The sequence below is a fragment of the Plecotus auritus genome, assembly GCF_963455305.1.
Source record: "Plecotus auritus genome assembly, chromosome: 4".
Lineage (NCBI taxonomy): Eukaryota > Metazoa > Chordata > Mammalia > Chiroptera > Vespertilionidae > Plecotus > Plecotus auritus.
The window spans coordinates 40,860,441-40,888,018 of record NC_137775.1 but is presented as its reverse complement, the minus strand read 5'-3'; the positions used below and the strand labels follow the sequence as shown (position 1 = coordinate 40,888,018).

Here is a 27,578-nt window from a genome sequence, read left to right as displayed (position 1 = left end):
TAATTAGAAATGACCTAGATAAAGTAAATCAGTAAGATCAATATTTCATTTTAAATAAAAATGTTCATACCCATCCTTTTCCCTGTACTCAATATTCAAAACTGACAAATGTTAATAGGTTATTATTGGGCCAATCACCAAATAGCTTTTAAGAAAAAGAAAAACAGGGAGAAACCAAGATGGCGGCATAGGTAAACACCTAAACTGCTGCCTCGCACAACAATATCAAAACTACAACTAAAAGACAAAACGGACACCATCCAGAACCACAGGAAAGCTGGCTAAGTGGAAATTCTACAACTAGAAGAAAAGAGGAAAGCACATTGAGACTCAAAGGAGCTGCAAAAGGCTGAGGTACAGAGACACGCGCGCAGAGAGGACGGGCGGCTGTGTGCATGGGCGGCTGAGTGCGCGGCTGGCTTTCTAAAGCGGGAGGGAGAAGGAAGCTCCCCACTGCACTGAACTCCAGTCCCTGGCGAGACGCTGGAAAACCAGACTCATTCGGGGGGAATCTGGACTGTCAGGAAAAGAGAAAGCACACTGAGACTCGGGAGCTGCGGAAGGCAGAGGTCCGGAGGCGCACACACGCAGAGAGGACTGACTGCTGAATGCACAGGAGGCTGAGTGCACGGCTGGCTTTCTAAAGCAGGAGGGAGACGGAAGCTCCCGACTGTGCTGAACTCCAGTTCCGGGCAAGTTTCTGGGAAACCCGACTCATTCGGGGAGAATCTGGACTGTCTGGCAGCAGGCGAAACTCGAGGGCAGCTTTCTCTCAGAGGTGCTTGCAGCTATTACCAAGGGACACTGAGACCCAGGGGCCTCTTAGGGCAGGGCTGACGGGAAACCAAGGCTGTCTGCTCCGCCCTGAAACTCCGCCCCATCCAAGCTGAGCAGAGAGGCTTAGGCAATTTTGCAAGTCTTGTCTCATAAGAGTGTCTCCAGCGCAGAAGTTCTCCCAGCGTAGACACAGCTGAGCCTCACAGCCAATTGGCCTGGAGGTCAATTCCTCCCAGTGATACCAACAACAATCAAGACTTAACTACAAGGCTGAGCACACAGTCCACATAGGGGTGCACCAAGAGTGTCCACCTCAGATAACTGGGGAGGCTGAGCCACTGTGCCCTAGAGGACACCTACCACACAAAGCTACTCTATCAACTCAGGGAAGCAACGAAAATGCGGAGACAAAGAAACAGATCACAAATGAAATGGAGGAAAACAAACGACTGAATATAGAGTTCAAAACCACGGTTATAAGGTTTTTCAAGAATTTCCTAGAAAAGGCCAATAAATTTAGCGAGACCCTCGAGGATATGAAAAAGGACCAACTAGAAATTAAACATACACTGGCTGAAATAAAAAATATTATACAGAGTCCCAGCAGCAGACTAGAGGACCGCAAGAATCAAGTAAAAGAGTTGAAATACAAAAAAGCAAAAACACTCAGCCGGAAAAGCAAAACGAAAAAAGAATCCAAAAATTTGAAGATAGTGTAAGGAGCCTCTGGGACAACCTCAAGCGTACCAACATCAGAATTATGGGGGTGCCAGAAGAAGACAGAGAGCAAGATACTGAAAACCTATTTGAAGAAATAATGACAGAAAACTTCCCCCATCTGGTGAAAGAAATAGACTTACAAGTCCAGGAAGCACACAGAACCCCAAACAAAAGGAATCCAAAGAGGACCACACCAAGACACATTATAATTAAAATGCCAAGAGCAAAAGACAAAGAGAGAATATTAAAAGCAGCAAGAGAAAAACAGTTAATTACCTACAAGGGAGCACCCATTCGACTGTCAGCTGATTTCTCAACAGAAACTATGCAGGCCAGATGGGAGTGGCAAGAAATATTCAAAGTGATGAACAGCAAGAAGCTACAACCAAGATTACTCTACCCAGCAAAGCTATCATTCAGAATTGAAGGTCAGATAAAGAGCTTCACAGATAAGAGAAAGCTAAAGGAGTTCATCACCACCAAACCAGTATTATATGAAATGCTGAAAGGTATTCTTTAAGAAGAGGGAGAAGAAGAAAAAGGTAAAGATAAAAATTATGAACAAGAAATACATGTCTATCAACAAGTGAATCTAAAAATCAAGTGAATAAAAAATCTGAGGAACAGAATAAACTGGTGAATATAATAGAATCAGGGGCATAGAAAGGGAGTGGACTGACAATTCTCGGGGGGGGGAAAGAGGTGTGGGGGGGTGCGGGAAGAGACTGAACAAAAATCGTACACCTATGGATGAGGACAGTGGGAGGGAGGTAAGGGCAGAGGGTGGGGTGGGAACCGGGTGGAGTGGGAACCGGGTGGAGGGGGGCTATTGGGGGAAAAAAGAGGAACAAATGTAATAATCTGAACAATAAAGATTTATTAAATTAAAAAAAAAATACTGTACACTTTAAAATGGTAAAATTTAGCCCTGGCCAAGCATCATCAAAAAAAAAAAAAAGGAAGAAAGAAAGAAAAAGGAAATAAGTAAAAACAGAGATGAGTGAAAATTCAAAATCTACATTCCACTCTCTTATTCTCTCTATGGTACTTACATTCCATAAATAGCCCAAGTTATCTTAGAATTCTCTTTCAAATCTGCCCATTCCCCTACATCCTGATATCTCAATGGACTAATTAGTCTCTGAAATGGATTCCTTCTCCATCTACTTTTTTTCCACCTAGCCACCACCCCCGCTTCTACAAAATCATTCTTCATACAATGCTCTACAAGAGCAAAACTATGTTGTTCCCCTACTTAAAAACCTCCATTGTTTTATTCAATAACATACCAAATAAAGTATGAACTTCCTAAAATGGCTGATATGCTCCTAAGTGTCAATGACATTAAATTTTTACCATTTCTGAACATCTCCTTGCTTTTGCATATGCTTTTCCCACATCTAGAATGCTCTTATCCCACTTACCTTTTAAGACCTATCATAAGTCACCTCTCCTCTGCATGAAACACCTAAATCCCAAAACAAAATTATCCACTCTTTCCTCTGTGCTCCCACTTGCCATTTTAATACTTATTATAATGTGCTATATTAACTACAGGAGGCAGTATAGATTAGTGGCTAATAAGAGAAGCTCTGGCATAAGACAGATTTGGGTCTAACACCCAATCTTCTACCTAGTAGCTATATGGCTTTAGGCAAGTTAGTTACCTCTCTAAGGCTCCATTTTTTTCATTAATAAAACTGAGATAATACATGAATCTAGCTCAAAGTGTTACTGTGAGTGCATTTAGTATTACCCACCTTGATGCTAGTAAACATTCAAGAAACAGCAGCAGAGCTGATGAGGAGGACCACAATTATCTCACTCAAGACTGGAGGGGATGTGTGGCCTTTCTCCACAAAAAGAGGAATCATGTCTAAAGTCATTCCCACAGAGGGAAAACAATGGGGTTGCATACACCAAAATATTTAATTAGCCATGGGTAATTTTTGTTCAGTTCCCTTATGCTTCTAATCCATTATCTAGAAGATGCATCTAGCACAAAGTTAATGCTCTATAAACATTTGCTAAATGAAGCAATTTCTGTAGTGCACATAGTTTTGCTTGTTTATATGCATTTATTTCTTTGCTTCTCATAATCACTTGTTGGGTAGGTAGGGCAGGTTTTTATTACTACCCCTACAAAATGAAGCTGTGAGTCCAGAAATAACTAAATAGGGACTAGGTTGGAACTTAAAACCAAAATGTGTAACTTTTCAAATTTAGAGTTTTCTTACTCTATTACTAAGCACTAAAAGTGGACTCCTACTGACATTCCCAAGTCAGAGATGAATCACTTGACAACATTTGAGAGAGAGCAAGCAAAGAATAAAGAAATGTAACTTTCTTTAAAAAGTTTCATTAATCCTTTCAAACAAAAATAAAAATAAAACTCTGAGTACTTAAGTTCCCAATGAAACTGTTCCAGAAAGACTATGTAACTAGCCCAGCCAGAGTGGCTCAGAGGTTGAGCGTCGACATATGAATGAGGAAGTCATGATTCAATTCCCAGTGTGGGCTCTATCCGCAGTAGGAGGCATGCAGGAGGCAGCCAATCAATGATTCTCTCTCATCACTGATGTTTCTATCTCTCCCTCTCCCTTCCTCTCTGAAATCAATAAAAATATATATTTTTTAAAAAGGATATGTAACCAGCAAAAACAGTAGGAGCTAACAGCCCCACTATGTGCCAGACACTGCTCTAACACTTTACATATATCTATTTGTTTAATCCTGACTTTAAATTCTATGAAACAGATAACTACGTTCTCTCTTTTACAGATGAGTAAACATATAGAAGTTAAATAGTAATTTGCCTAAGATCACACAGTGAGTATTGAAAAAGATCAAGGAGTAAGATCAAAGTTTTCAGCAATTCCACCTCTACATACTTATCTGAAGAGATCCAAAAAACTAATTAGAAAAGACATATGCACCCCTATGTTCACTGCAGCATTATTTACAATAGCCAATATATAGAAGCAACCTAGCAACCTAAGTGCCCATAGGTTGATAAATGGATAAAGAAGATGTAGTATAGTCCTGCCAGCATGGCTCAGTAGTTGAGCGCTGACCTATGAACCAGGAGGTCATGGTTAAATTCCCTTTTCAAGGACACATGCCCAGGTTGCAGGCTTGATCCCCAGTAGGGGGTGTGCAGGAGGCAGCCGATCAATGATTCTCTCTCATCATTGATGTTTCTATCTCTCTCTCCCTCTTCCTCTCTGAAATCAATAAAAAACATTAAAAAAAAAAAGATGTAGTATATGTATGTGCACAATGGAATTTTGCTCAACCATAAAAAATAATGAAATTTTGCCTTTTCAACAACATGGGTGGATCTAGGTATTATGCAAATTTAAATGCGTCAGAGGAAGATAAATACTGTATGATTTCACTTATATGTGGAATCTGAAAAACAATATAAACAAGCAAACAAAAACAAACTCATAGATACAGAAAACAAATCATTGGCCACCAGATAGATGGGAGCAGGGTTGGGCGGATGGAAGAAAAAGGTGAAGGGATTAAGGAGTTCAAACTGCCAGTTCCAAAAACAGTCATAGGGAGGTAAAGTACAGCATAGGGAATATAGTCAATAATATTATAATAACTAATTATAGCGTCAGGTGGGTACTAGACTTATTGGGGTGATTACTTCTTAAGTTATATAAATGTGTAATTGTTATCAAAGTGGGGTATCCACCAGTGGATGTGGGGAATCACTTACCCCAACTGTGCTAGGGGGGAGGTCCTTACAATATCTCAAGAAAAATAATTTTCTAAAACTCGCACAAGAGGATAAGAGACTTATTTGTGTGGAGTTACATCCCTTTGTTTGCAAAGTCCAGTTTTCCTTAATCCAGTCCTGAAAGAGGTGCAGCTGGAGATTCAGCAGAGCTAGAAACAAAACTAGTGTCCAATTTCCAGTCCATGGTAGTGCTGGGTCAGGCTAGTTACATTCCATCAGTCCATGGGGGGGGGAGGGGGAGGGCAGGGGGCGGTAGACAAGGCAGTGGGCCATGTGGGCAAATGCAGGAGCATGAGAGTTCCACAAGCCAGGAGTGGAGCAAGCAGGAGAGAGAACTCCTTTGTCTAGGACAGGGGTGGGCAAACTTTTTGACTCGAGGGCCACACTGGGTTCTTAAACTGGACTGGAGGGCCAAAACAAAAGCATGGATGGAGTGTTTGTGTGAACTAATATAAATTCAAAGTAAACATCATTACATAAAAGGGTACAGTCTTTTTTTATTTTATTTCAATGGCAATGTAGACTGGGTTGAAAGGTTTTTGGTCTTTAAAACATCAACTTCAGTGGGAACAGTGTTGTTGGTCTCCTTTTTAGCTAATGCTCTGATACTGTGCTCTCCAGGGGCGTGTCTCCCTACATCATCACCATGACGTGTCTACGCATTCCCAGGGTGATGTCGGGGGACGTGTCCGCGGGCATTACAAGGAGCCTCTGGAAGATTGAGAGGTTGTTCCTTCTACTGAATGGGCGGATATAAATCCGCCCACTCAGAAGGAGGAGCTGCGGCTGTGTTTCCCGAAGTTGCCATGTTAACACTGCTGCTGGTGAAGGAGCGGAGGGGAGAGCAAGAGAACCCTCCCGCTCTTTTGGCTCTGCGGGCCGGATAGAACAGCCCAACGGGCCGGGGCCGGCCCGTGGGCCGTAGTTTGCCCACGGCTGGTCTAGGAGCTTAAGTATCTTAAATCGTCCCACACTTGCAGTAGCCACACCTACTCTAGCCAATGACCTGTTCCTAGGTGTGACTAACAGACAAGTACCTTCCCTATTTCACCCAGACTTTACTGGGCATGCCTATAATATTTGACCTTCCCTTTGCTCCTTCCCAGTTATTAATAACTGGGTTCATTACAATATTATCACCTTCAACTACTAAAAGGGGTATTAATTATAAGCCCACTTAACCCAAAATATTAGACAAAACATCAAGGCAAAAGGATTCTACTGATAATGTCTTGGATAACAGACTAACTTCAATTAGTATGCCAAATATGCCAATGACTAAGCTATTTCTATTTCTCAAACCCTAGATTTTACAATCTGTGAAATGGTGCCATATTTTCTGAAAGCCCAATAATTCCAAATGAGCTACACTAAAACAACTATTAACCATGAAACTGAGAGCCCCAAATATGTCATCTTTAAAAAAAAAACAACAAAAAAAAAACTAAACAAAGATTACTTAAACTAAACTTAAGGTTGTATAATTGCTGACAAAGAAAATCTTTTCATGCTTTCATACAGAGGATATCCCTGAAAAGTCAAGACTGACATAAGAACTCTGAAATTCGGACTCATGACTTTTTGTATTGGCTACTTGCAGGGGTCCTCAAACTACAGCCAGCGGGCCACAGGCGGCCCGCCAAGGACATTTATCCGGCCCGCCGGGTGCCGCAGCCTGTCCTGCTTAGCAGCCGACTCGTCCCGGGCCCGCAGTGCGCATAGGAATTTGTTCATAGTTTTTTTTTTTAAACTATAGTCCGGCCCTCCAAAGGTCTGAGGGACAGTGAACTGGCCCCCTGTTTAAAAAGTTTGAGGACCCCTGATTATAGTTTCACAGGAAAATTAAATAACATAAGCTTAAAACTCAAATATTAAAATATCCTATTGTGTTATTCAAAAATAATATTACAGGTCCACATCCTTTATTCAAAATCTTTGAGGACAGATAGACTTCAGAATTTCTCAGATTTTAGACAGCATATTTCTACCCTAACAAGCCCTGGAGGGTCTAAAACAGCTTCAATAAACAAATAAATAAATACTACAACAGCAAAATACGATGATTTTTTAAGTGTGATGAATATTATAAGTAGCATCCTGTCAGTACAAATCACCAAATTATTTTGCTGCAAACATTTGAAAAACTTTATTTTTTTTCAGAGCTTTGGGTGAACCTATAATTCAAGATTTCTCTGATATTCAAGATACTGCAACTGGACTTTGGGGAAAATGTCACTATGACAAAAACATCCTTTTAATACCACTGCAATTCTAAAGAAACAACTCTATTCTAAAGACACACACCAATTTTCATGATGATTAGAATAGCTTTTAAGTATCCACCTTAATTTTTATAATGCAATTTGAGGCAAGACCAAACAAACACATCAACATATGCACACTTACTGGCTAAGGCAAATCTGAAGCAGAGAGCCAGGTATGAAGAAGGGGCAGATAAACACCTAACTCTGTATCTAGCAATATGGAAATAACAGAGGGATTGGAAGCTAAACTGACCTGACTCCACCACACCACATAGGAAAGTTACTTAAGCTCTCTAAATTCCAGTTTCTTCATGGAAGAATAAAGGTGATAATAATAGTACCTACTTCATTGTATATTTTTGAGGATTAAATAAAGTAACATTTGAAGTCCATATTGACTTAGTCAATATTAATTCCCTACCACTTTTCCAAAGACCAAACTATATGAAGGGGCTCAAGTATGACCTGCCTATGATACGTTATCAGGCAAATTTTATCATATAAAACCCATCATGAAAATATAGCTTTCAAGCCCTAGCTGGTTTGGCTCAGTGGATAGAGTGTCAGCCTGAGGACTGAAGGGTACCAAGTTGGATTCCAGTCAAGGACACATGCCTGGGTTGCAGGCTCAATCCCCTGCAGGAGGCAGCCAATCAATGATTCTCTCTCATCATTGATGTTTCTCTCTCTCCCTCTTCCTTCCTCTCTGAAATCAATAAAAATATTTTTTAAAATAATAATTATAATATATATATATTATATATATATGTAATATATATATAATATATATATAACTTTCAAATTTCAAAAATTCAGTGTAGACTAAAATGACTAATTTCTGAAATCAGGGCAGCTTCTTGCAACACTCAAACCAAACCTACCTACTCTCCCAATACCCTTTTGTCTTCCACACAACCAGCTACACATACAAATGGGTGATAAGTGAAAATAAACTCTATACTGAAAAATGTACTCTTTTTAATTGAAATAAAATTACCAAAATGGCCTAGGATTTGCAGATAAAGGGAGGCAATAGACTTTATCACTTATACACAACTACTATCCAAAAAACCCAGACAATTTAAATAAACTTAGGAAAGAAAAGGCACAAAAGATCAAAATCCAATTTTCATAAACTACCCACTGAATGAGAAAACTGGTAACTTTGATCAGTATTCTGCACCTAATGGGTATTTTAACTACTGCTAAATGTGCAAAAAAAAAAAAAAATCCTTTGTTATTATTTATCCTACATTCAATTTTAACGTATATAACTCAAGAATTTTGCAAAGCAATAATCAGTTTTAAAGCATAAGTTCTGAACATATTCAAATGTCTGTGTTAACATTTACCCCAAAGTACAGTATATAACCTGGACAACCTAGACCTCCCACACCCAACTTACGGGAAAATTTAATCAAAAAGGCAAAGCTCTTGTGAAGTAGAAACTTTCCCTAAATGTTAATACTCAAAACCTACTAGTCACTGTTAACGCTTCCATAAATAACCTATTAGGAGGGCCTTACAGTTCCATCCGCATGAAGAATAGCACCTGCCATATGTCCTAGTACAGTGCAACAAATGGAATCCAAGCATTACCCACACATAAATTACCTTGACAAGAATCTATATTCTGTGTTCTAACCCATTGTTACTTAATGTGAAAAGATTTGGAACTAAAAGCACATGAACCAGCTACCTCATAACTACCTCCAAGATAAACTACCTCCAAGACTTAATCCTTTGCACTCGCACTTTTTCCGCCATAAACAGGAAACGCCAAAGAAAAGGAAATAGAGAAAAGCCTATTTTTGCTCAGGGGAATGAATAACCACCACAAGTATGAGTTAACAAATGGAACAGCGAGGGGGGAAAGGGACGGGGGAGGGACGGCTGGTGAGCTCAGTTGGAATCCTGAACACGCCACCCAGCTCAGACGGTACCTAAAACATCTGTAACGACAGCTGCAACTGGGAAACGGGGGTGGGGGAGAGGAACGTGGCTTGGGGACTGAGAGTTGTGCCTGCACCTTCGGCTACCTCCTAGCCAACTCCTCTCTCACTCCCAATTCCCATCCTCTCATCCCATCCTGCTCCCTCCATAAAGAAAAATACTCAATAAAACCAGAGGCAGAGAAGACAAAGAGACAGGAGGAGGCTGCAGAGTGTCCAGAACAATGGGGAGAGGGTGAGAAGCGAAACTCCCCATTGTAGGAGGACAATGAAGGTTGGTGGAGAGGAGCCCGGAGAGGCACCGAGATGAACACCGCCGCGACCGGGGCCCGTCAGCGGCGGACGCCTGGACGCAAGACCGGGCCGCGCGGGCGGTATCACCGGGACGCGGCGAGCTGGGCTGGGCCCGAGCTGGCGGGAGCGGCGCGGCCCGGAGGGGCCGGGGGGGGGGGGGGGGGGGCGGCCTGAGCAGGTCCGCGGGCAGCTGCAAGACGAACTTACCGGCATTCTGGTCTCGGGGCCAGAGGTAGTATGTGGCTGGGATCACGATGAGCCCCACGAAGGAGGTGAGGAAGTAGAAGAAGGTGTTCCCGCTGTCATCGTACTGAAACTGCTGCCCCGCCATGGCCCACCCGCCTCTGCCTCCCTCTTCTCCCCGCCTCCCCCACGACCCCGCTCAGCGCTCTGACTCCCAGCGCTCCGGCCCGGTGTGGCGTAGCTCGGACGCCGACGCTGCCTCTCTTCCCCGCCCCCACGCTACTTTCACGGACACGCCGCCGCCACCGCCGCTGCCGTCGCCTACTCTCGCGAGAAGAGATAGTTCCCGCCCCGCTCGTGTTTTCCCTCCCCCTGCTCTGCTTCACACGCTCGCTAAGGGAGACGTGGCGCGCGCAGCCGTGGAATTCTGCGAGGTCCCGCCCCTTGCCCCGCCCCCAAAGCTACAGCCCCGCCCCTCAAGCTCCCGTAGACCCTCCCCTAGGACCCGGTTGCTAGTCCTGGAGTCCCTCTCCCTGCCTTCTTTGCCTCCTATCCCAGCGACCCACTCCCGGCCCAGGGGGTCGGTGAAGGCTTCCCCACCGAGCAGTGGGTGCGGGCTGTTCGCATGGCTGGGATTGGGGGCGCAGAACTTTCTTGCCTCTCCCTCTCTCCTATCCCTACCTCACCTGTTCTTCCTTCTCACTTTTTAATTTCCATGGCTGATAATTTTCTTTAGGTTCCGGATCCGCTCCTCCAGCCCCCACATTTTGGAAACAAGGGTCAGTCAGAGCAGGGCGACACAAGGTTTTGTTTGCAACGTAATGTTTGTTATTAAAAGGCTGAGGTCTACAATGCGCCCGTTTTACAGCGGGACATTCCCAAGCCGGTAGAGAGGTGACCTACCCATCCCAGTGCTAATATGTACAGCCGCCACGCCAACAGCGCTTTCTTCCACCCAGGCAGTAGGCTAATGCCGTAATTGCTTTATGTCATATTACATATTACACTGTATTTGTAAAAAGCCATTTTAAGACTTTATATTCTATTTACTAAGTTCCTTTCAATATACTTTCCGTTGTTGGAAGAGAAATCTAGTCATATGTCATATTTTATATCATGTCCTCAAAACTAGTATTATCATTATCAGTAATGCTTTCCTTGGTAATAGACTGTTCACACGTATTCTGGCTTCCCTTTGAAATGTCCCATTTTGAAAGGAAATTTCAGAAAATCATTTTCTCTGTGTTTCCATCCTCATTTTTTTTTTTTTTTTGTATAAAGTTATCAAAGACTCTATTAGGAAAATAAAACAGACATGAGAGGAAGAGGGCTGGACTATGAAGTCAGAACAGTATTGTTCACCCAATGCTGAGATGCTCAGAACTATTTGCCTTGCTTCAGAAACAAAAGTTGACTCAGCTGATATAGGTAGGATCCCAGTTTCTTTTGTTTATGTTGAATTTGTTATTAAGTCTTCCCAGCTATTAATAATGCTGAACTGGTTACATGTTTTACTCAGCATTTACGTAAAGCTAACACATCAGTTTTATAATCTCGTGGCAACATAAATTATTGATGATAAATATTTCACTTCTGACTTTTTTTCTACAGTGGTAATCTTTTCATTGCAGCTTTGGGGTCATGCATAAGAGTGGCTTGAACAGAACTGAACCATGAAATAACATTTTGAACAAATCACATTTATTTACTAACATCCAAACCAGTCTAAAATATGATTTTTTTTACCAAAGCAGATTAAAGATTTGAAAATGTATTCTATTTCCAAAAGTATAAACACATTTCACCCTAAAACTTAACCTTATTGAACTTAGATAAACTCAAATCATCCAAATATTCTCCAAAGCAAATCTGAATTATACCTTTAATTAGTCAAAATTTCTGATTCGTTGTGATGCTTTTAAGCCAACACAATAGTTTCTTTCAAGAGATCATTTTAATGAAATATTTAAAAGTAAATGAGTATGGTAGAACCAGAGCTACAACCACATTTTCTTCTCGTTCTAATGGTACATGTTAAAAGGCATTTTTGCGTTGTCTCTATATGTGTCTATAAATGAATATTTAATTGCTAGGTAGATATTTCCTCTTAAGTGTAGAAAGCCTAACTATTTTTAGGTTCCTTTTAATAATTTGCTTTTTCTTTAGACTGTCTCTTCATTGCAAGTCATCCTTGTACTACTGGTATTGACTTACATTTATACATACCAAAATACATTTGTGTAGCCATAATCAACATTATTTAATTTTCTGCTTAATGGAATTAGCCTCAAAAAGACTGGAAAGATTGGAATTACTAAGTAGATACATACAGTGTTTCTAGTCCTTTTCCCCTCCCCCAACCTTACAATAACCTTCACTGCCAAAACCTAGCAAATCACCCTTATTATTTTGTTTCAGAGTCAGGATTTTTTCCCATTAAAAGCTAAATCTGCCCAGCTGGAGTGGCTCAGTGGTTGAGCATCGACCCATGAACCAAGAGGTTACTGGTCAGGGCACACACCTCCCGGTTGCAGGCTTGGTCCCCAGTAGGGGGTGTGCAGGAGGTAGTCGTTCAATGTCGATGTTTCTATCTCTCTATCCTTCTTTCCTCTCTCTCTAAAATTAATAAAAACAATTTTTTATAAAAGAGCTCAATTTCTTCAGATATAAATTAACCACTTTCTTTTTTTTTTTAATATATTTTATTGATATTTTACAGAGAGGAAGGGAGAGGGATAGAGAGCTAGAAACATCGATGAGAGAGAAACATCGATCAGCTGCCTCCTGCACACCTCCCACTGGGGATGTGCCCACAACCAAGGTACATGCCCTTGACCGGAATCGAACCCAGGACCCTTGAGTCCACAGGCCAACGCTCTATCCACTGAGCCAAACCGGTTTTGGCTAACCAATTTCTTTTTATTTGTCTCTAATAAAAATGAAAAGTAACCTCCATCATAATGACAACAGTAACATCAACAAAGTAACATTTCTATAACACTTATGATTGACAGAAAGCTTCCACAACACTATTTCAGTTGAAATTTCAAATCGTAGCCTACATGTGGAAACTTTGACTAGGTAAAAGGTACTAAACAATTGCAATTCTTTCATTCCCTATCCCCTAAGGCCCTTAGGACCCCAATGAAATCCCAATCTCAGACTTGGAGAGAATGTGAAGGGAGGTGTGAGTTAGAAAGACATTAGAACTTGTTTATGCTCAACTCTAAAACCATGAAAACAACTTTAAAAGAGGAGTTGAGGTCTATATGTTTCCTTTAGTATTGGGAGCAGGTTTGTATTTTGGCTCCTCAGTTTTCATTAGTATGCTGGACTTGTCAATACTTTTGTGATTACAAAGCTGAAAATTTATTGTACTAAAGCAAGTTGTCGATGAAGTATCAACAAACTCAGGTCATTTCTTTATGAAATTAACTTTATGCATCACCAACACAGCTAAATTGCATGGTGAAAAAGTAATGATTGGCATTGCAAAGTAAGCCATAAAATAGCACTTAGTGAAATTTCCCACCCAGATTGAATTATAACCTGGAAGAGTGCCATAACTCAACAGAAGAGTTCACTCTGGGCAGTTTCAAAGGTATAGATATTTGAGTAAGAAGAAAAAAAATCTCAATAGAGATTAGAACTTCAGGAAAAACATAAATCATCTTGTTAAAAAGCGAATATTTCTGAGTCCTGAAGCTTATAAAATTGAGGTTCTCTAATTAAGAAAAATACAAAATTATAAAATTAGGTACAAAAGTTAATATTTACTTTGGACTTTGGGTGCTAATGATGTGTAATGTGGGTTCATCAGTTGTAACACATGTACCACTGGTGAGGGATGTTGATGTGGGGGCACAAAAGATATGAGAAACCTCTGTACTTTCCACTTTATTTTTCAGTGACCCTAAATCTGCTCTAAAAAATAAAGGTCTACTAAAAAAAGTTAATATCTATATTATAAAAGCCTAAGCGGCTGTTAAGGTGAAACGACCAGAACGACTGGTCGCTATGATGCGCACTGACCACCAGGGGGCAGACGCTCAATGCAGGAATTGCCCCCTGATGGTCAGTGTGCTCCCACAGGGGGAGCGCCGCTCAGCCAGATGCTGGGCTCATGTCTGGCAAGCGCAGCAGTGGTGGTGGGAGCCTAAGGAGCAGAGAGCTGAGTGGTAAGGAACAGCGAGTAGGCAGGCGGTAAGGAGTAAGGGGTCCCAGACTGTGAGAGCGATGTTCAACTGCTGGCTTAGGCCCACAGGTAAACATCTCCCAAGGGGTCCCGGACTGAGGGGACTCCCCCCCCCCACCCCAGTGCATGAAAGCAAAACTATGGAGAGTGTAAAACTATCAGTGGTTGCCAGGGTTTAGGGAGGGATGAACAGAACACGGTGGATTTTTAGGGCAGTGAAACTATTCTCTACTATAGATACACATCATTATACATTTGTCAAACCCCAGAGAATATACAATATCAAGAGTTAACCCTAATGTAAACTATGGACTTTGGGTGATTATGATGCACCCATGTAGATTCATCAACTGCAGCAAATATTTCACTCTGGTGCCAGATGTTGATAGTGGGGGCAACTGTGCATGTGTGGAGGCAGGGGGTATATGGGAACTCTCTGTACTCGCCACTCAATTTTGTTGTGAACCTAAAACTGCTCTAAAAAATAAAGTCTACTTTTTTAAAAAGAGTGAGCAACTGGCCCTGCAGAGTGATGCTTAGTAGCTGTGCCACCATCCTCCAAGGAAATAACTGCCCACGGTATGTTTCTGAGAGGCATGTTCTCTGGAACTTTGGCATGATTCTCTGATATCATTATGGGCATTAGAGTATCGTTCTCTCTGAGGTTGCAAGAACTACTTAAATCAAGCATTAGCCAGGGTGTTGCTATCTTGCTAGGAATTTTTATTTTCTGGTATGGAGAACTACCAGCAGATGGCAATCAAAGAATACAAAACCTGGGTTGATCCTATTCAAAAAGATTTTGATAAACAGATTTAAGAATAATAAGGTGATAAATTTAAGGTAAGCAGAATTGTGGTTCTTCATAGAGCCATAATTTCTTATGCTCAAAACAGGCAATTCTTCCACCAGTGACTGAAATAAATGTCTAGCCTCAGAAAGGCACCAGGGACAAATTCTTAGATTTTTTTCCTCAAATGAGAACTTTGGTTACTGTATGTGAAAATGAATGAGAAGAGTTTGTTGTTTTTATTTAGACATTGTATGTCTTTTAAATTTTCTGTTTATATCATAAATGTTCTTTGGTATATAAAAATGACCAGTTGTGTTAATGATTTTCCAATGACAGACAACATGCAACTGTTGTAGAATAGGGCTGCAAAATCACCAAAGGGAAGGAATGTGCTCAAAACAACCAAGTGTGTGTGCATGGGGGAGGGGGTAGGAGGCGTTTCCACAGAGGGAGCTACAGTGTAGTAGAGTCTGCAAAATATGAATATTGCTATTTTGTTAAGTTGAGACAAAGAAATTTCAGCATATTTGATGATATAACAAAACTCCTTTACACATGGATGGTGGATCATTGTAGAAAATGATTAACCTGTTTTTTTAATGACAACATTTTTATGGGGTGGGGGGAAGCCTCATAAGGCATTTTTAAGAAAACAACATTGGACCTGGAAAGTTTTGGAAATACTCAGTGTTTAAGAGGAGCTAGGACCAATAAGTATTTTTTGGACTCCTACTAAGCATTGGGCAATATTACCTCAAGTCAGGTCAATTATTTAGCCCCACAGTTACATATGAAGGCATTCAGGTTCAGAGGGATTCATAATTTGTCAAGGTTACATAACTAGTAAGTTATTGGGCTGGGATTTGAACCCAGGCCTATTTGGGTAAATATAAGCACTGCACTGTCATTGTTGGTCTTATTCTAACCTGTGATGTTAAACAATTGAAACCTCCTAGGACCTAGGTAATTCAGAAATTTAACCACATCACCTGGGGAAGTTGTTAAAGATTCCGAGTTCCAGTTCACACCCCTAGAGATTCTGATTAAGAAGATTGGGGGGCGAGGGGGAGCCCCAGAATCTGAGTGTTCAACAAGCTCCCCCAGTGGTTCTGCTGGAGGTCATCTTCCCTCAAACACTTGGAGAAAACAGGCCCAACCCAGTGGACCTTAACCTTTCATGAGCAAAGAAGCCTTTGAGGACCTGATGAAAGCTCTGGACCTTTTCTTATTTTTTGTTAAGAAAAATGTGTATTTTACACCCCAAATTTTGCATACACCTTTAGGGGGTTCACAGGCACTCTGAAGCCACGGACACTGGTCTCGGGCATGTCGCAGTTAAAAGTGGCCTACTTAGAAGGCCCTTCCATCTCTCCACCGAGAGATGTCACGCTTCAGCTTCAAACAGCCTCCCACAAGACCAGTTATTTTCTTTTTTCCTTTCTCATCAAATACAAAGGGAAGAGTTTTCCAGGAAAACGAGTTCACTGTTTGAAAAGGAGCTCCCCCTTGTAAATGGAGCACACTCTGGCATGGTGCTTCAAAACATGAAGCCGAAGCCCAACGATAGTGTAATCTACCCTCACGACGAGAGTCCCTCTGGAAATAAAGGTGTTGTGACTCAAATCGACTGTGGGGACCACAGATTCATTGGGTACAAGCAGAGCAAAGGAGCATGAAATTGCCTTCCCCCAAACCCCTTCTCCAACTTCTTTTCAATCCCTAGGCTTTCTCTTAGGTCTCCGCTATAAAGCTAGCACTTGCATTGTCAACTCAAGACTCCTGCAGCACATCATTTGAAACATGAACATACAGAAACAACATGGACACAGAGTCCTCCAACACGTCCCTTTAATAAGTTCTGAATTCTGCAATCAGGAAAGGCATAAGAGAACATGCAGTTCTCTCTGTAGGTCCTGGGTCAGGATAACCCGATGGCAAGGAGTCAGGAGAGGAGAGACCGAGCACACCGATGTTATACATAAATGTCATATGTTCATGTCGTTTTTTTCTCAGAAAAGAGTCCATGACTTCCATCAAATTCTTAAAGGAATCTGTGGCTAGAATTTAAAAAGTAATTATTTATAGGAAGCGTCCTGTCTCACATGGGCTGACTAGACAAACAAGGTGAGCAGGGGCCAGCCAGCGTGGCTCAGTGGTTGAGCATCTACCTATGAACCAGGAGGTCACGGTTCAATTCTGGTCAGGGCACATACCCAGGTTGCAAGCTCGATCCCCAGTGTGGGGCGTGCAGGCAGCAGCCGATCAATGATTCTCTCTCATCATTGATGTTTCTATCTCTCTCTCCCTCTCCCTTCCTCTGTGAAATCAATAATAAAAATATATTTTAAAAAAGAAAAGAAGAAACAGGGTGAGCAGGATTGTGTGGGGCAGGCAGGCTTGGGGCGTCTTCCTCAGACATAAAGTGGGAGGCATCATTATATATGTTGTGTATGTGTTGTGTGGATACAACATTGTCAGCCTTGGGTTTAGATCTGGAGCACTGTGCCAGAAGGTCCACTCCCCACCTTAGGGGATCTGCAAGACCTCTGTCAGTGAGAGGGCCAATTATACACACTGCTCTGACTCCTAAAGTGCTTGTAAGTTAAGAATAATCTCACCTAACTCATCAGGTTTAGGGTGGGGGAGGGGGGAGAGCAGGGGCGTGGACATGAAATAACAACTGTGAAGCTCCAAGCACAGGGCCTGGCACAGAGTGGGCACTCAGAAGTTTGTTGTTGTCCCTCTTCTTCACCACCACATTGAGATCCCCCCATGGGGGCGATGCTGACCACTAACTGCCTGCTGCTCAGCTGGGCTGCACCTGTCAGACTGCCTGGAGTCTGGGCTGGGCAACCTGAAGGAAAACAGGTTTCCTTTAGGAATTCCCACTTTCCAGTCTCCCCTCCATCTCTGTTGCAAAGGTGAGCAACGGGTACAGAACATGCTTGAGGATCACAGGGAGTCCCAAGGGATGAAAAGACACAGTCCCTTGTCCTTGTCATTGCTGGACCCTAATAGGGCAGATAATACCAAAACTCAATTAGCAGAAGTCACCAGCTCTGAGGCACTAACATATAAGCAGATATCCTGCATACATGAAAACAGGTTATAATAGGAAGGACAAAGCCGCATGGAATTGATTTAGGAAACAATTACTAACATTTACAGTTGTGAGTATGCAAAACAGTTTATTCTTGTATTATTATTTATTCACTAGAGGCCCGTTGTACGATATTTGTGCAAGAATAGGCCCCTGGCTTCACTCCCAGCAGCCCGGGAGCCGGCAAGTCCTCTCTTCTGTCTGGAGCACCACTCCAGTTGCTCCCTCCGCCGCCCCCCTTCCCCTCATAGCAGGCTTCACACCGCTCTGTGCCTGCATATGCAAACTAACCTCCATCTTTGTTGGGTTAATTTGCATACTCACTCTGATTGGCTGTGGGCGTGGCAGAGTGATGGTTAATTTGCATGTTTCTCTTTTATTAGGTAAGATTATTGTACTATTTTCCATATGAACAACTGTAAGCCTACTTTTGCCCTACCTAGCCTGTATTTCTAAAATGGGGGAAGAGATATGACTTGGGAGAAAGAGGAGGGAGTGAGCTAAGAAAGGGGAGAGATGCCCCAGGTACTGGCTTAGGAGGGAGGTGGGTGGACATGGCGCAGGTTTTCAGGGCAGCAGGGGGAGCCTTGCTTGAGGACCTGTGAGAAGATGACAGCAGTTAGATGTGGGGGGAGGGAGGCAGCTAATTGGTAGAGACCCTTGAAAACCATGATTAACAGTTTTAATTTAATTCAAGAGGCAATTGGAACTATTGTAGGCTTCTAAGAAGGGCAGTGATATGATCAAAATGCTTGAGGACAGTGGCTCCTGCTGCTGTGAGCAGGGTGAATTGTGTGAAGGCAGGGAGGCTGGTCTGAGGCTATTTCATGATCCAGGGTGACAGGGCCATGGCCTAGCACAGGGCTCTGGGGGTGGGATGGAGGAGCAGAACTGGAATAGATACAGAGGATAGTCATTCATTTGTTCTTTTTAGAACCAGACACTGGGTTAGGTCCTGAGACACCATGGGGAACAGGCACAGAGGTTGGGACGGGCAGAGACAATTAAGCATTTATAATGTGGTGAAATAAGTGCTGTGACCATTGAATCCGAGAAATAGGAAAGTGCAGAGCAGGAGCAGTGCCCAACTGAGTTATGGGGAGGGACCTAGGTGGTCAGAAAAACCTTCTCTGAGGACATGGTGTTTAAACTGGGAATTTGACAAAGAATCGGAAATTGAGTGGAAAAATCATTGGGCCATACGTTCTAGGCAGGAAGCTCCCAGGTGAAAGGGCAGGAGTGGAGCCGCGAGGAAAAGAGAAGAATGGTTTCTGGAGAGGCTCAAGGGAGCTATCAGGGTGGGACCAGACCAAGAGGGGTCTTGAGCCTCAAGATGGACTGTGGACTTTATCCTACGGGCAGTGGAAGGCCAGAAGAGAGGCATGGTTTATTGTTCATTTCAGAAAAATCTCTCTGGCTATGTTGTGGGAGAAAAGGATTTGGTGTGGCAGTTTTTAGGACGGGAGACTTGCCATAGTCCAGGGGAGAGATGATTGAGAGGTAGAGATGGAGACATGCAGATACATGGGATGTAGAACTCAGGGGATGAGAAAGGGATTGAGAGGAAGAGAGTATTAGCAGGGACGTCCTTAGCCCACAGAGGGAGAGGTATTCTCCTGGATCACACAGCCAGCTTGTGGAAGCATCAATACTAGGATCCAAGTCTCTGGTTCTTTATAAAATAAAGAACTTTCATATCTCTCCTCAACATGCTCATGCTTTCCTCTACATCCAAACAATTTACAATAGATGTTTTAAGTTATTCATCTGCTAATTCCATCACCTCTGTCATTTCTGGATCTGTCTCTATTGGTTGATTTTTCTCCTGGGTGTGGGTCATCTTTTCCTGCTTCTTTGTATGCCTGGTAATTTTTCCTCGATGACAGACATTGTGAATTTTACATTGCTGGACACTGGATTTGTTATATTCTGACATGCAGCTAAGTTACTTGAGTTTGATCCTCCCAATGCTTTCGTTTAAGCTTTCTCAGGGCAGATTTGAGGAGCCTTTAGGACTTCTGCTTTCAGCCATAATGGAGTAAGAGGGACTTGATTTACCCTCTGACCTGCAACAGCAACATGACCAGATTAAATGTGTGAAACAGCGGTGATCAGGCAATGGAGGAGAATGGTCTCTGAAAGATAGGAAACAAATGAGGTGAGTCCTAAGATTTCCTTAGCTTTCTATCTTGAGTGGTTTCTAGGCCACAGCAAAGTGGAACTCTGGTGGATCCTGTTGGAATCCCTGAATGGAGGAGATGGAGCTGAGAGCCTGGGGAGACCAAGGCAAGTAAAGTTCTCAGGACAGAGTGCCGGAGAAGAGAGAACTGCACACGGGGAGAAGCCCAGAAACTGCAGAAAACCACCTTCAAATAGTCTATAGAGTATTTATCAGCATGAATATGGGGAGGGGGGAGTAACCCAAGGTTGGAAAAATAACTATTTAAATGGGTCAGAGAGAGTAATATCTGGTACTTGCACAAACCTAAGAATAGTGTGTTTCCACCAGCCAGACCAGAAAACCCCAGAATTCATGGAGGGTTGGTAGTCCTCAGAAGGGTCTTGTCTCAATAATGGGGAATGATTATTAGCCCTAGACTAAACACTGCTCTAGTTTACTCTAAAATATCTTAAACAAAAGGCCCCAAAGGATCAAGTGATTCTCAAGTACCTTAACTTCATTTCAGAAAAATGTTGAAGAATAGTTATAAAAATTCAAAAATATATAGTACCCAACAAAGTAAAAGGTACAACGTCTGCCATCAAATCAAAGATTGCCAGATATTCAAAGAAGCAAGAAAATATGCCTATTATGAGCATGTGTGTGAGAGAGAGAGGGGAGGGGAGCAGAGGAGAGAGAGAGAGAGAGAGAGAGAGAGAGAGAGAGAGAGAGAGATTTAGAAGTCTTGAAGGTGGAAGAGGAGTTCACCTTGTAGACCAGTGGTCGGCAAACTCATTAGTCAACAGAGCCAAATATTAACAGTACAACAATTGAAATTTCTTTTGAGAGCCAAATTTTTTAAACTTAAACTTCTTCTAACGCCACTTCTTCAAAATAGACTCGCCCAGGCTGTGGTATTTTGTGGAAGAGCCACACTCAAGGGGCCAAAGAGCCGCATGTGGCTCACGAGCCTCGGTTTCCCGACCACTGTTGTAGACAAATGGCCATACTTTGGCAACCCAGTAGGAGGGATTGTTATAAGCAAAGATTTGGGCATGAGAAATAATGTGAGTATGGAACATGGAGGAGGTAGGTGTGAATAGAGTATAGAATATAGAACATAGAAAAGGAGAGGAGGGTGACCACACTGGAAGGTGGGCCAACCAGAGTCCTAGGACAAGCCATTCTTCCAATTGCTTAAAATAAATATTTTAAAACTTGCAGTCACCATTGGTTCCTCCCTCTCTTTTCCCTCCCTCCCTCCTTACATCCATCCCAATAACAAGCCATGTTGGCTCTACCTTGATAAAACATGGAAGCCAGCCACTTCTCACTACCTGCATGATCCACCTTTGTCCAGGTGACTGCCATCTCTCTGATGGATTGCTGCAATAGCCTCTGAACAGGTCTCCCTATCTCTGACCTTATCCAGCCCTCCCTAGCATTCTACTCCCCATAGTAGCCAGAGTAACCTTTTAAAAACTGAAGTTATATTAAAACTCTCCTCTGCTGAAACATTTTAAACTCCCCATATCGCTCACAGTAAAATCCAAAGTCCTTATAATGCCCACAAAGTCCAACACAACGCCCCCCCCCCCCCCCCGCCCACCTCTTATCCTCACTCTGTCCCAAACACACTGACTTGCTCCTTGTCACCGCGGGACCTTCTTCCACTGCTGTTCCCTCCGGCTGGTGAGCTCTTCCCCACTTGCTTCTCTCCCTCACTTCCCCAGTCCCTGCTCAAAGTCACCTTCGCACAGAAGCCTCTCCTTCCTGCCCAACCCAGGATGCGCTGGCCTTCCCTTTCTTTTCTTTCCTTTTTAAAAATATATTTTATTGATTTCAAAGAAGGGAGAGGTAGAGAGAGACAGGAACATCAATAATGAGAGAGAATCATGGATTGGCCACCTCTTGCATCTCCCCACCGGGTGACCAGGAATTGAACCTTGACCTCCTGGTTCATAGGTCAATGTTCAACCATTGAGCCATGCTGACAGGGCCTTCCCTTTCTTCACTCCAGATCCCTCTTGCTGTTTTTATTTTCTTCCATAGCACTTATATACTTACTTGTTTATGTATTGTTTGTCCCCCCAACCAGAATATCAGCTCCATGAGTGCAGGATTTTGGAGTGTTTTGTTCACTACTGAAGTTCCTGCTCCCAACACAGTATGTGGCACACAGTCTGTGCTCTGTAAATATCTGGAGATGAATGAGTACCTGTGGAAGAATTTTAAGCAGAGGAGTCCCACAGTCATATTTTTGTCTTTGAGATATTCCTCTCAAGGGGGTTGAGGCTGTAACAGGAATGGGCAAGAGGAATTAAAGGTCTTGGCACAGAGAAGGACTAGATTCTAGAGGTAGTTATAAAAAGCACAGAGGTCAAAAGACTGTTTACAGCCTGACTGACTGAGATTAGAGATACCACTGAAGGGTAAATTCCATTTGACCTAGTGAATATTTGGTATTTGCTGTGGGCAAGGGATCATGGGAGGGAGGATGGGAACATAGATGGGACAGACTGTGCCCCAAGGTGAGGCGAGGGCACAAGAGAAGTCCAGTGCAAGTGCTGGGACAGTGGAAGAGGAAGATACTTGATTTCCATCAGAGGAGGAAATGAGAGAAGATTCGGGGAGTATGTAAGCTGGGTCTTGAAAAATGGGTCAGCCAGAACAAGTGAATCAGGCCAATAAGATTTCAAGAAAACAGGGACAAAAATCAATTCCTTGTTCAGATGCATCACAGAGGGAACAACAAAAAGTCCTCCAAGTGAGTAACTCTGCTGACTCTTGGACTTTGACCTGGGAGAACAATTTTCTGCTGGTGGGATATTGTTTTATAGGCAATGTTAAGATCCTTGGTAAGCAGGATTCCTGCATAAAGCTGACAGTCATGCTGGCTTGCAAAGCTTGCCTACATTTTTAATAAAACTGTCAGATTAAGCAATGCCTGGCTACAGTATATTATTAATACAAATTCTTAACTGTCAATTAGTTAACTGGCTAGTAAAAAGAACTGGTTTATACGTAAGATTGCTGCTAATGAATATAATGCTTTGTTCTCCAGGAAAACACCTGCTTTGGATATGATTTAGAAAAAGTGCCCCCTCTCCACTCCCCACAGGGAGAACATGTGCAGCTGAAAAAAGGAGCTTATTATACCTGTGAGGGGTCAAGGCCTGTGGATCTGTGGCTTATGGTATTATGACAGATTACAAAATTACTCCATTATGTTAGTCAGTCTGTTTCCAAGCACCTAGCCAAGAGCTAGCTGGGCACTGGCGGCTCCAAAACAAGATTCCCACTGGTTTTCATCCTCAGGGCTTGTGACAGGTCAGCTGTTGTTGACATCATCCCAAGGCTCACTCACGCATCAGAGCTTGTCTGTCTGAGCTCTGCCTCTGCTACAGCCACACTCTCCTGGGAGAGTCAGCCTGTGCCTCAGGCCTCAAGCAGCTCCCAAGAAGAGCTAGAGTGGATTGTGAATCCATGGGCAGCCCCATCACTTGTGCTAACGAGAGGGACCAGGAGGCGGAACACTGGAACCCCATGTGTCCTTTGTTCTGACTCCCCCTCTCACCCATCCTTCCACCAAGCCCTCTCCTTTTCTCTCCCACTATTTCCCTGGTTCCCCATCCCACTCCCTCTCCCATGGGCATATGCCTTCTTATAAGTCATATTTAGAGACGAGAGCAGCTAGTTGCAGACCTGTCTCCAAAAGCCTTTAGTTTGAAGTCCGTTGTCACATGAACCTACAAAACCATTCCAAACTCCAGAGGTTAAGAGAACTTGCCTGATACTCCAGAGAAATGGTTTTAAGGAATGTCAGAGTAATAATGACACTTAAAAGTTTTGCTCCCTCAGACTTCCACTTTCCCAGGGTGCCCTGCCATTGGCTGGATGGTACGTGTGGGAAGGATGGGGGTGGGGTGTCTTCACTCCTAGCAACTTTAAAAAATACTTTTAAGTAAAACTGAACCACAAACACAGATATAATGTGATTTCATCACCATGTTTGTAAAGTAAAATGGCACATTATTTCCCTAATTCCTAAAAGTTCCATTTTGTAATTTGCCCAATGATTTGATTTTGTTTTCTAGTGGCCCCAGAGGTGGCAATATCTGCTTCCAGAGGCTTGCTGTGGACTGTGTAGGCTGCTCACATTTTTTTCAGATGTTTTCTCATGAAAACAAGATTGCACTCTAGCTCGGCAGTGTCACTTAATCACTCCTGCCTCCCAGAGGCTTATGTGATAACTTACCTTTTCCTTTTCTTTGCAATAACAAACTTTTTCTGAGTTAATGCGTGTAAAGCATTCTCTGAGAGGAAGCTACAGATCTTATAATTTTTCCTTCTTAGGAAATCAAAAGATTATCAAATTATTTATCATTCATTTCACCTAAAATATTTTCCTCACAAATTGCCTGCATTTCACTTACTTCCTTTTAATGGAAAATCTGTGAATAATCTGAAATAAACACAACTGATAGTGGTACGAGGCTTGGTCCATCATCACTTGTCATTATCTGCTGCAATTGGAAATAAATTTTTGGTTCCTACTGATATTTATTCATGGATTTCAAAAAAAAAGATGGTGATAGTAGGTCCACATAAGAAATCTGTCTTGAGGAGAAACCAAGATGGCGGCATAAGTAAGCACCTAAACTGCTGCCTCGCACAACAATTTCAAAACTACAACTAAAAGACAGAACGGACATCATCCAGAACCACAGGAAGGCTGGCTGAGTGGAAATTCTACAACTAGAAGGAAAGAGGAAAGCTCACGGAGAATCAGAGGAGTGGCAAAGGAGGGCTGAGGTATGAAGACGCGTGCAGAGAGGAATGGCGACTGAGTGCCTGGCTGACTTTCTCTGGCGGGAGGGGAAGGAAGCCCCCAACTGCACTGAACCCCAGTTCCGACTGCACTGAAACTCAGTTCCGGGTGAAACCCCATGGACCCAGGCTCATATAAGGGGAGTCTGGACTGTTAGGGAGAGAGAAAGGCACACGGAGACTCAGAGACTCGGAGACCCGGGGGAGTCGCGGCAGGTCTGGAGGCGCGCGCGAGTGCTTGCAGAGAAAGCTGAATGTGGAGGTCGCCGCAGGCATTCCCTAGTGGAAGGGAGTCGGAAGCTCCTGACTGCACTGAACCATAGTTCCGACTGCACTGAACCCCAGTTCCGGGCGAGCCCCTGGGGACCCACGCTCTTACAGGGGGAATCTGGACTGTCAGGCGGAAACTCAGGGGAGTCGTGGAAGGCAGAGGTCTGGAGGCACGCACCCAAGGGCAGAGCTGACAGGAAGCCAAGACTGTCTGCTCCGCCCTGAGACTCCACCCCATCCAAGCTGAGCACAGAGGCTTTTGCAATTTTGCAAGTCTAATCCTATAAGGCTGTCTCCAGCACCGAACTTCTCCCAACGTAGACACAGCTGATCCTCACAACCAACTGGCCTGGAGGTCTATTCCTCCCAGTGATACCAACAACAATCAAGACTTAACTACAACAAGGCTGTACACACAGTCCACAAAGGGGTGCACTAAGAGTGTCCACCTCAGGTTAACTGGGGAGGCCGACCCACTGGGCCATATAGAAAACCTAGCACACAAAGCTACCCTACCAACTCAGGGAAGCAGTGAAAATGTGGAGGCAAAGAAACAGATCACAAACGAAAGAAATGGAGGAAAACAAATGACTGGATATAGAATTCAAAACCACGGTTATAAGGCTTTTCAAGAATATCCTAGAAAAGGCCGATAAATTTAGCGAGACCCTCGAGAATATGAAAAAGGACCAACTAGAAATTAAACATACACTGGCTGAAATAAAAAATATTATACAGAGACCCAGCAGCAGACTGGAGGAATGCAAGAATCAAGTCAAAGATTTGAAAAACAAAGAAGCAAAAAACACTCAACCGGAAAAGCAAAAAGAAAAAAGAATCCAAAAAGTTGAAGATAGTGTAAGAAGCCTCTGGGACAACTTCAAGCATACCAACATCAGAATTATGGGGGTGCCAGAAGAAGAGAGCAAGATACTGAAAACCTATTTGAAGAAATAATGACTGAAAACTTCCCCTACCTGGTGAAAGAAATAGACTTACAAGTCCATGAAGTGCACAGAACCCCAAACAAGAGGAATCCAAAGAGGACCACACCATGACACATCACAATTAAAATGCCAAGGGCAAAAGACAAAGAGAGAATATTAAAAGCAGCAAGAGAAAAACAGTTAATTACCTACAAGGGAGCACCCATACGATTGTCAGCTGATTTCTCAACAGAAACTATGCAGGCCAGATGGGAGTGGCAAGAAATATTCAAAGTGATGAATAGCAAGAATTACTCTACAACCAAGATTACTCTACGGAGCAAAGCTAACATTCAGAACTGAAGGTCAGATAAAGAGCTTCACACATAAGAAAAAGCTAAAGGAGTTCATCACCACCAAGCCAGTATTATATGAAATGCTGAAAGGTATTCTTTAAGAAGAAGAAAAAAGTAAAGATAAAAATTGTGAACAACAAATACATATCTATAAACAAGTGAACCTAAAAATCAAGTGAATTAAAAATCTGAGGAACAGCCGAAACCAGTTTGGCTCAGTGGATGGAGCATCGGCCTGCGGACTGAAGGGTCCCAGGTTCGATTCTGGTCAAGGGCATGTACCTTGGTTGCAGGCACGTCCCCAGTGGGGGGTGTGCAGGAGGCAGCTGATTGATGTTTCTCTCTCATCGATGTTTCTAACTCTCTATCCCTCTCCCTTCCTCTCTGTAAAAAATCAATAAAATATTTTTTAAAAATCTGAGGAACAAAATAAACTGGTGAATATAATAGAATTGGGGGCATAGAAAGGGAGTGGACTGATAATTCTCAGGGGAAAAGATATGGGGGGTGCAGGAAGAGACTGGACAAAAATCGTACACCTATGGATGAGGACAGTGAGGGGGAGGTAAGGGTAGAGGGTGGGGTGGGAACCGGGTGGAGGGGAGCTATGGGGGGGAAAAGGAGAAACAATTGTAATAATCTGAACAATAAAGATTTATTAAATTTAAAAAAAAAAAGAAATCTGTCTTAATCATTGAATCAGCTTTTCATTTGACCATCACTTACTACTCACTTGTATGCTCTTACAGGCACTTCTTCTCCCTGTGGCGTGAAGGAATTCAGCGGTAAAGGCCGAGCCTGTCGTAAAGGATGCTTGAGGAGGTACATGGAGGAAAAGAGGATGCTGGACTGCAGGACAGAACCACCGAGCTGGCCTGCAGATTCCGTTCAGCAGAGTTACGCTTGCAAAGCAGTGAAAGACAAACTTCTAGGAGTCCACAGTAAATCAATAGAATGAATGCTTAGCCAGATTGAAATCTAAGAAATACTTATTAGCAAACTGTGG

The 27,578-nt window shown here is 42.9% G+C and overlaps 1 protein-coding gene across 2 annotated transcripts in view; it reads right to left on the bottom strand.

The window, feature by feature from the left end:
• The window catches only part of SEC63 (SEC63 homolog, protein translocation regulator), a 78,800-nt gene extending 68,527 nt beyond the window's left edge, over positions 1-10,273 (bottom strand). For both annotated transcript variants that reach the window (XR_013960443.1, XM_080665309.1), the window contains exon 1: positions 9,966-10,273. Coding sequence is in view for 1 of the 2 variants with exons in the window: in XM_080665309.1 (XP_080521435.1) it covers positions 9,966-10,089 (124 nt within the window). In the remaining variant the exon portion in view is untranslated. The remainder of the gene's footprint in view (positions 1-9,965) is intronic.
• Between the last annotated feature and the right edge of the window lie 17,305 nt (positions 10,274-27,578).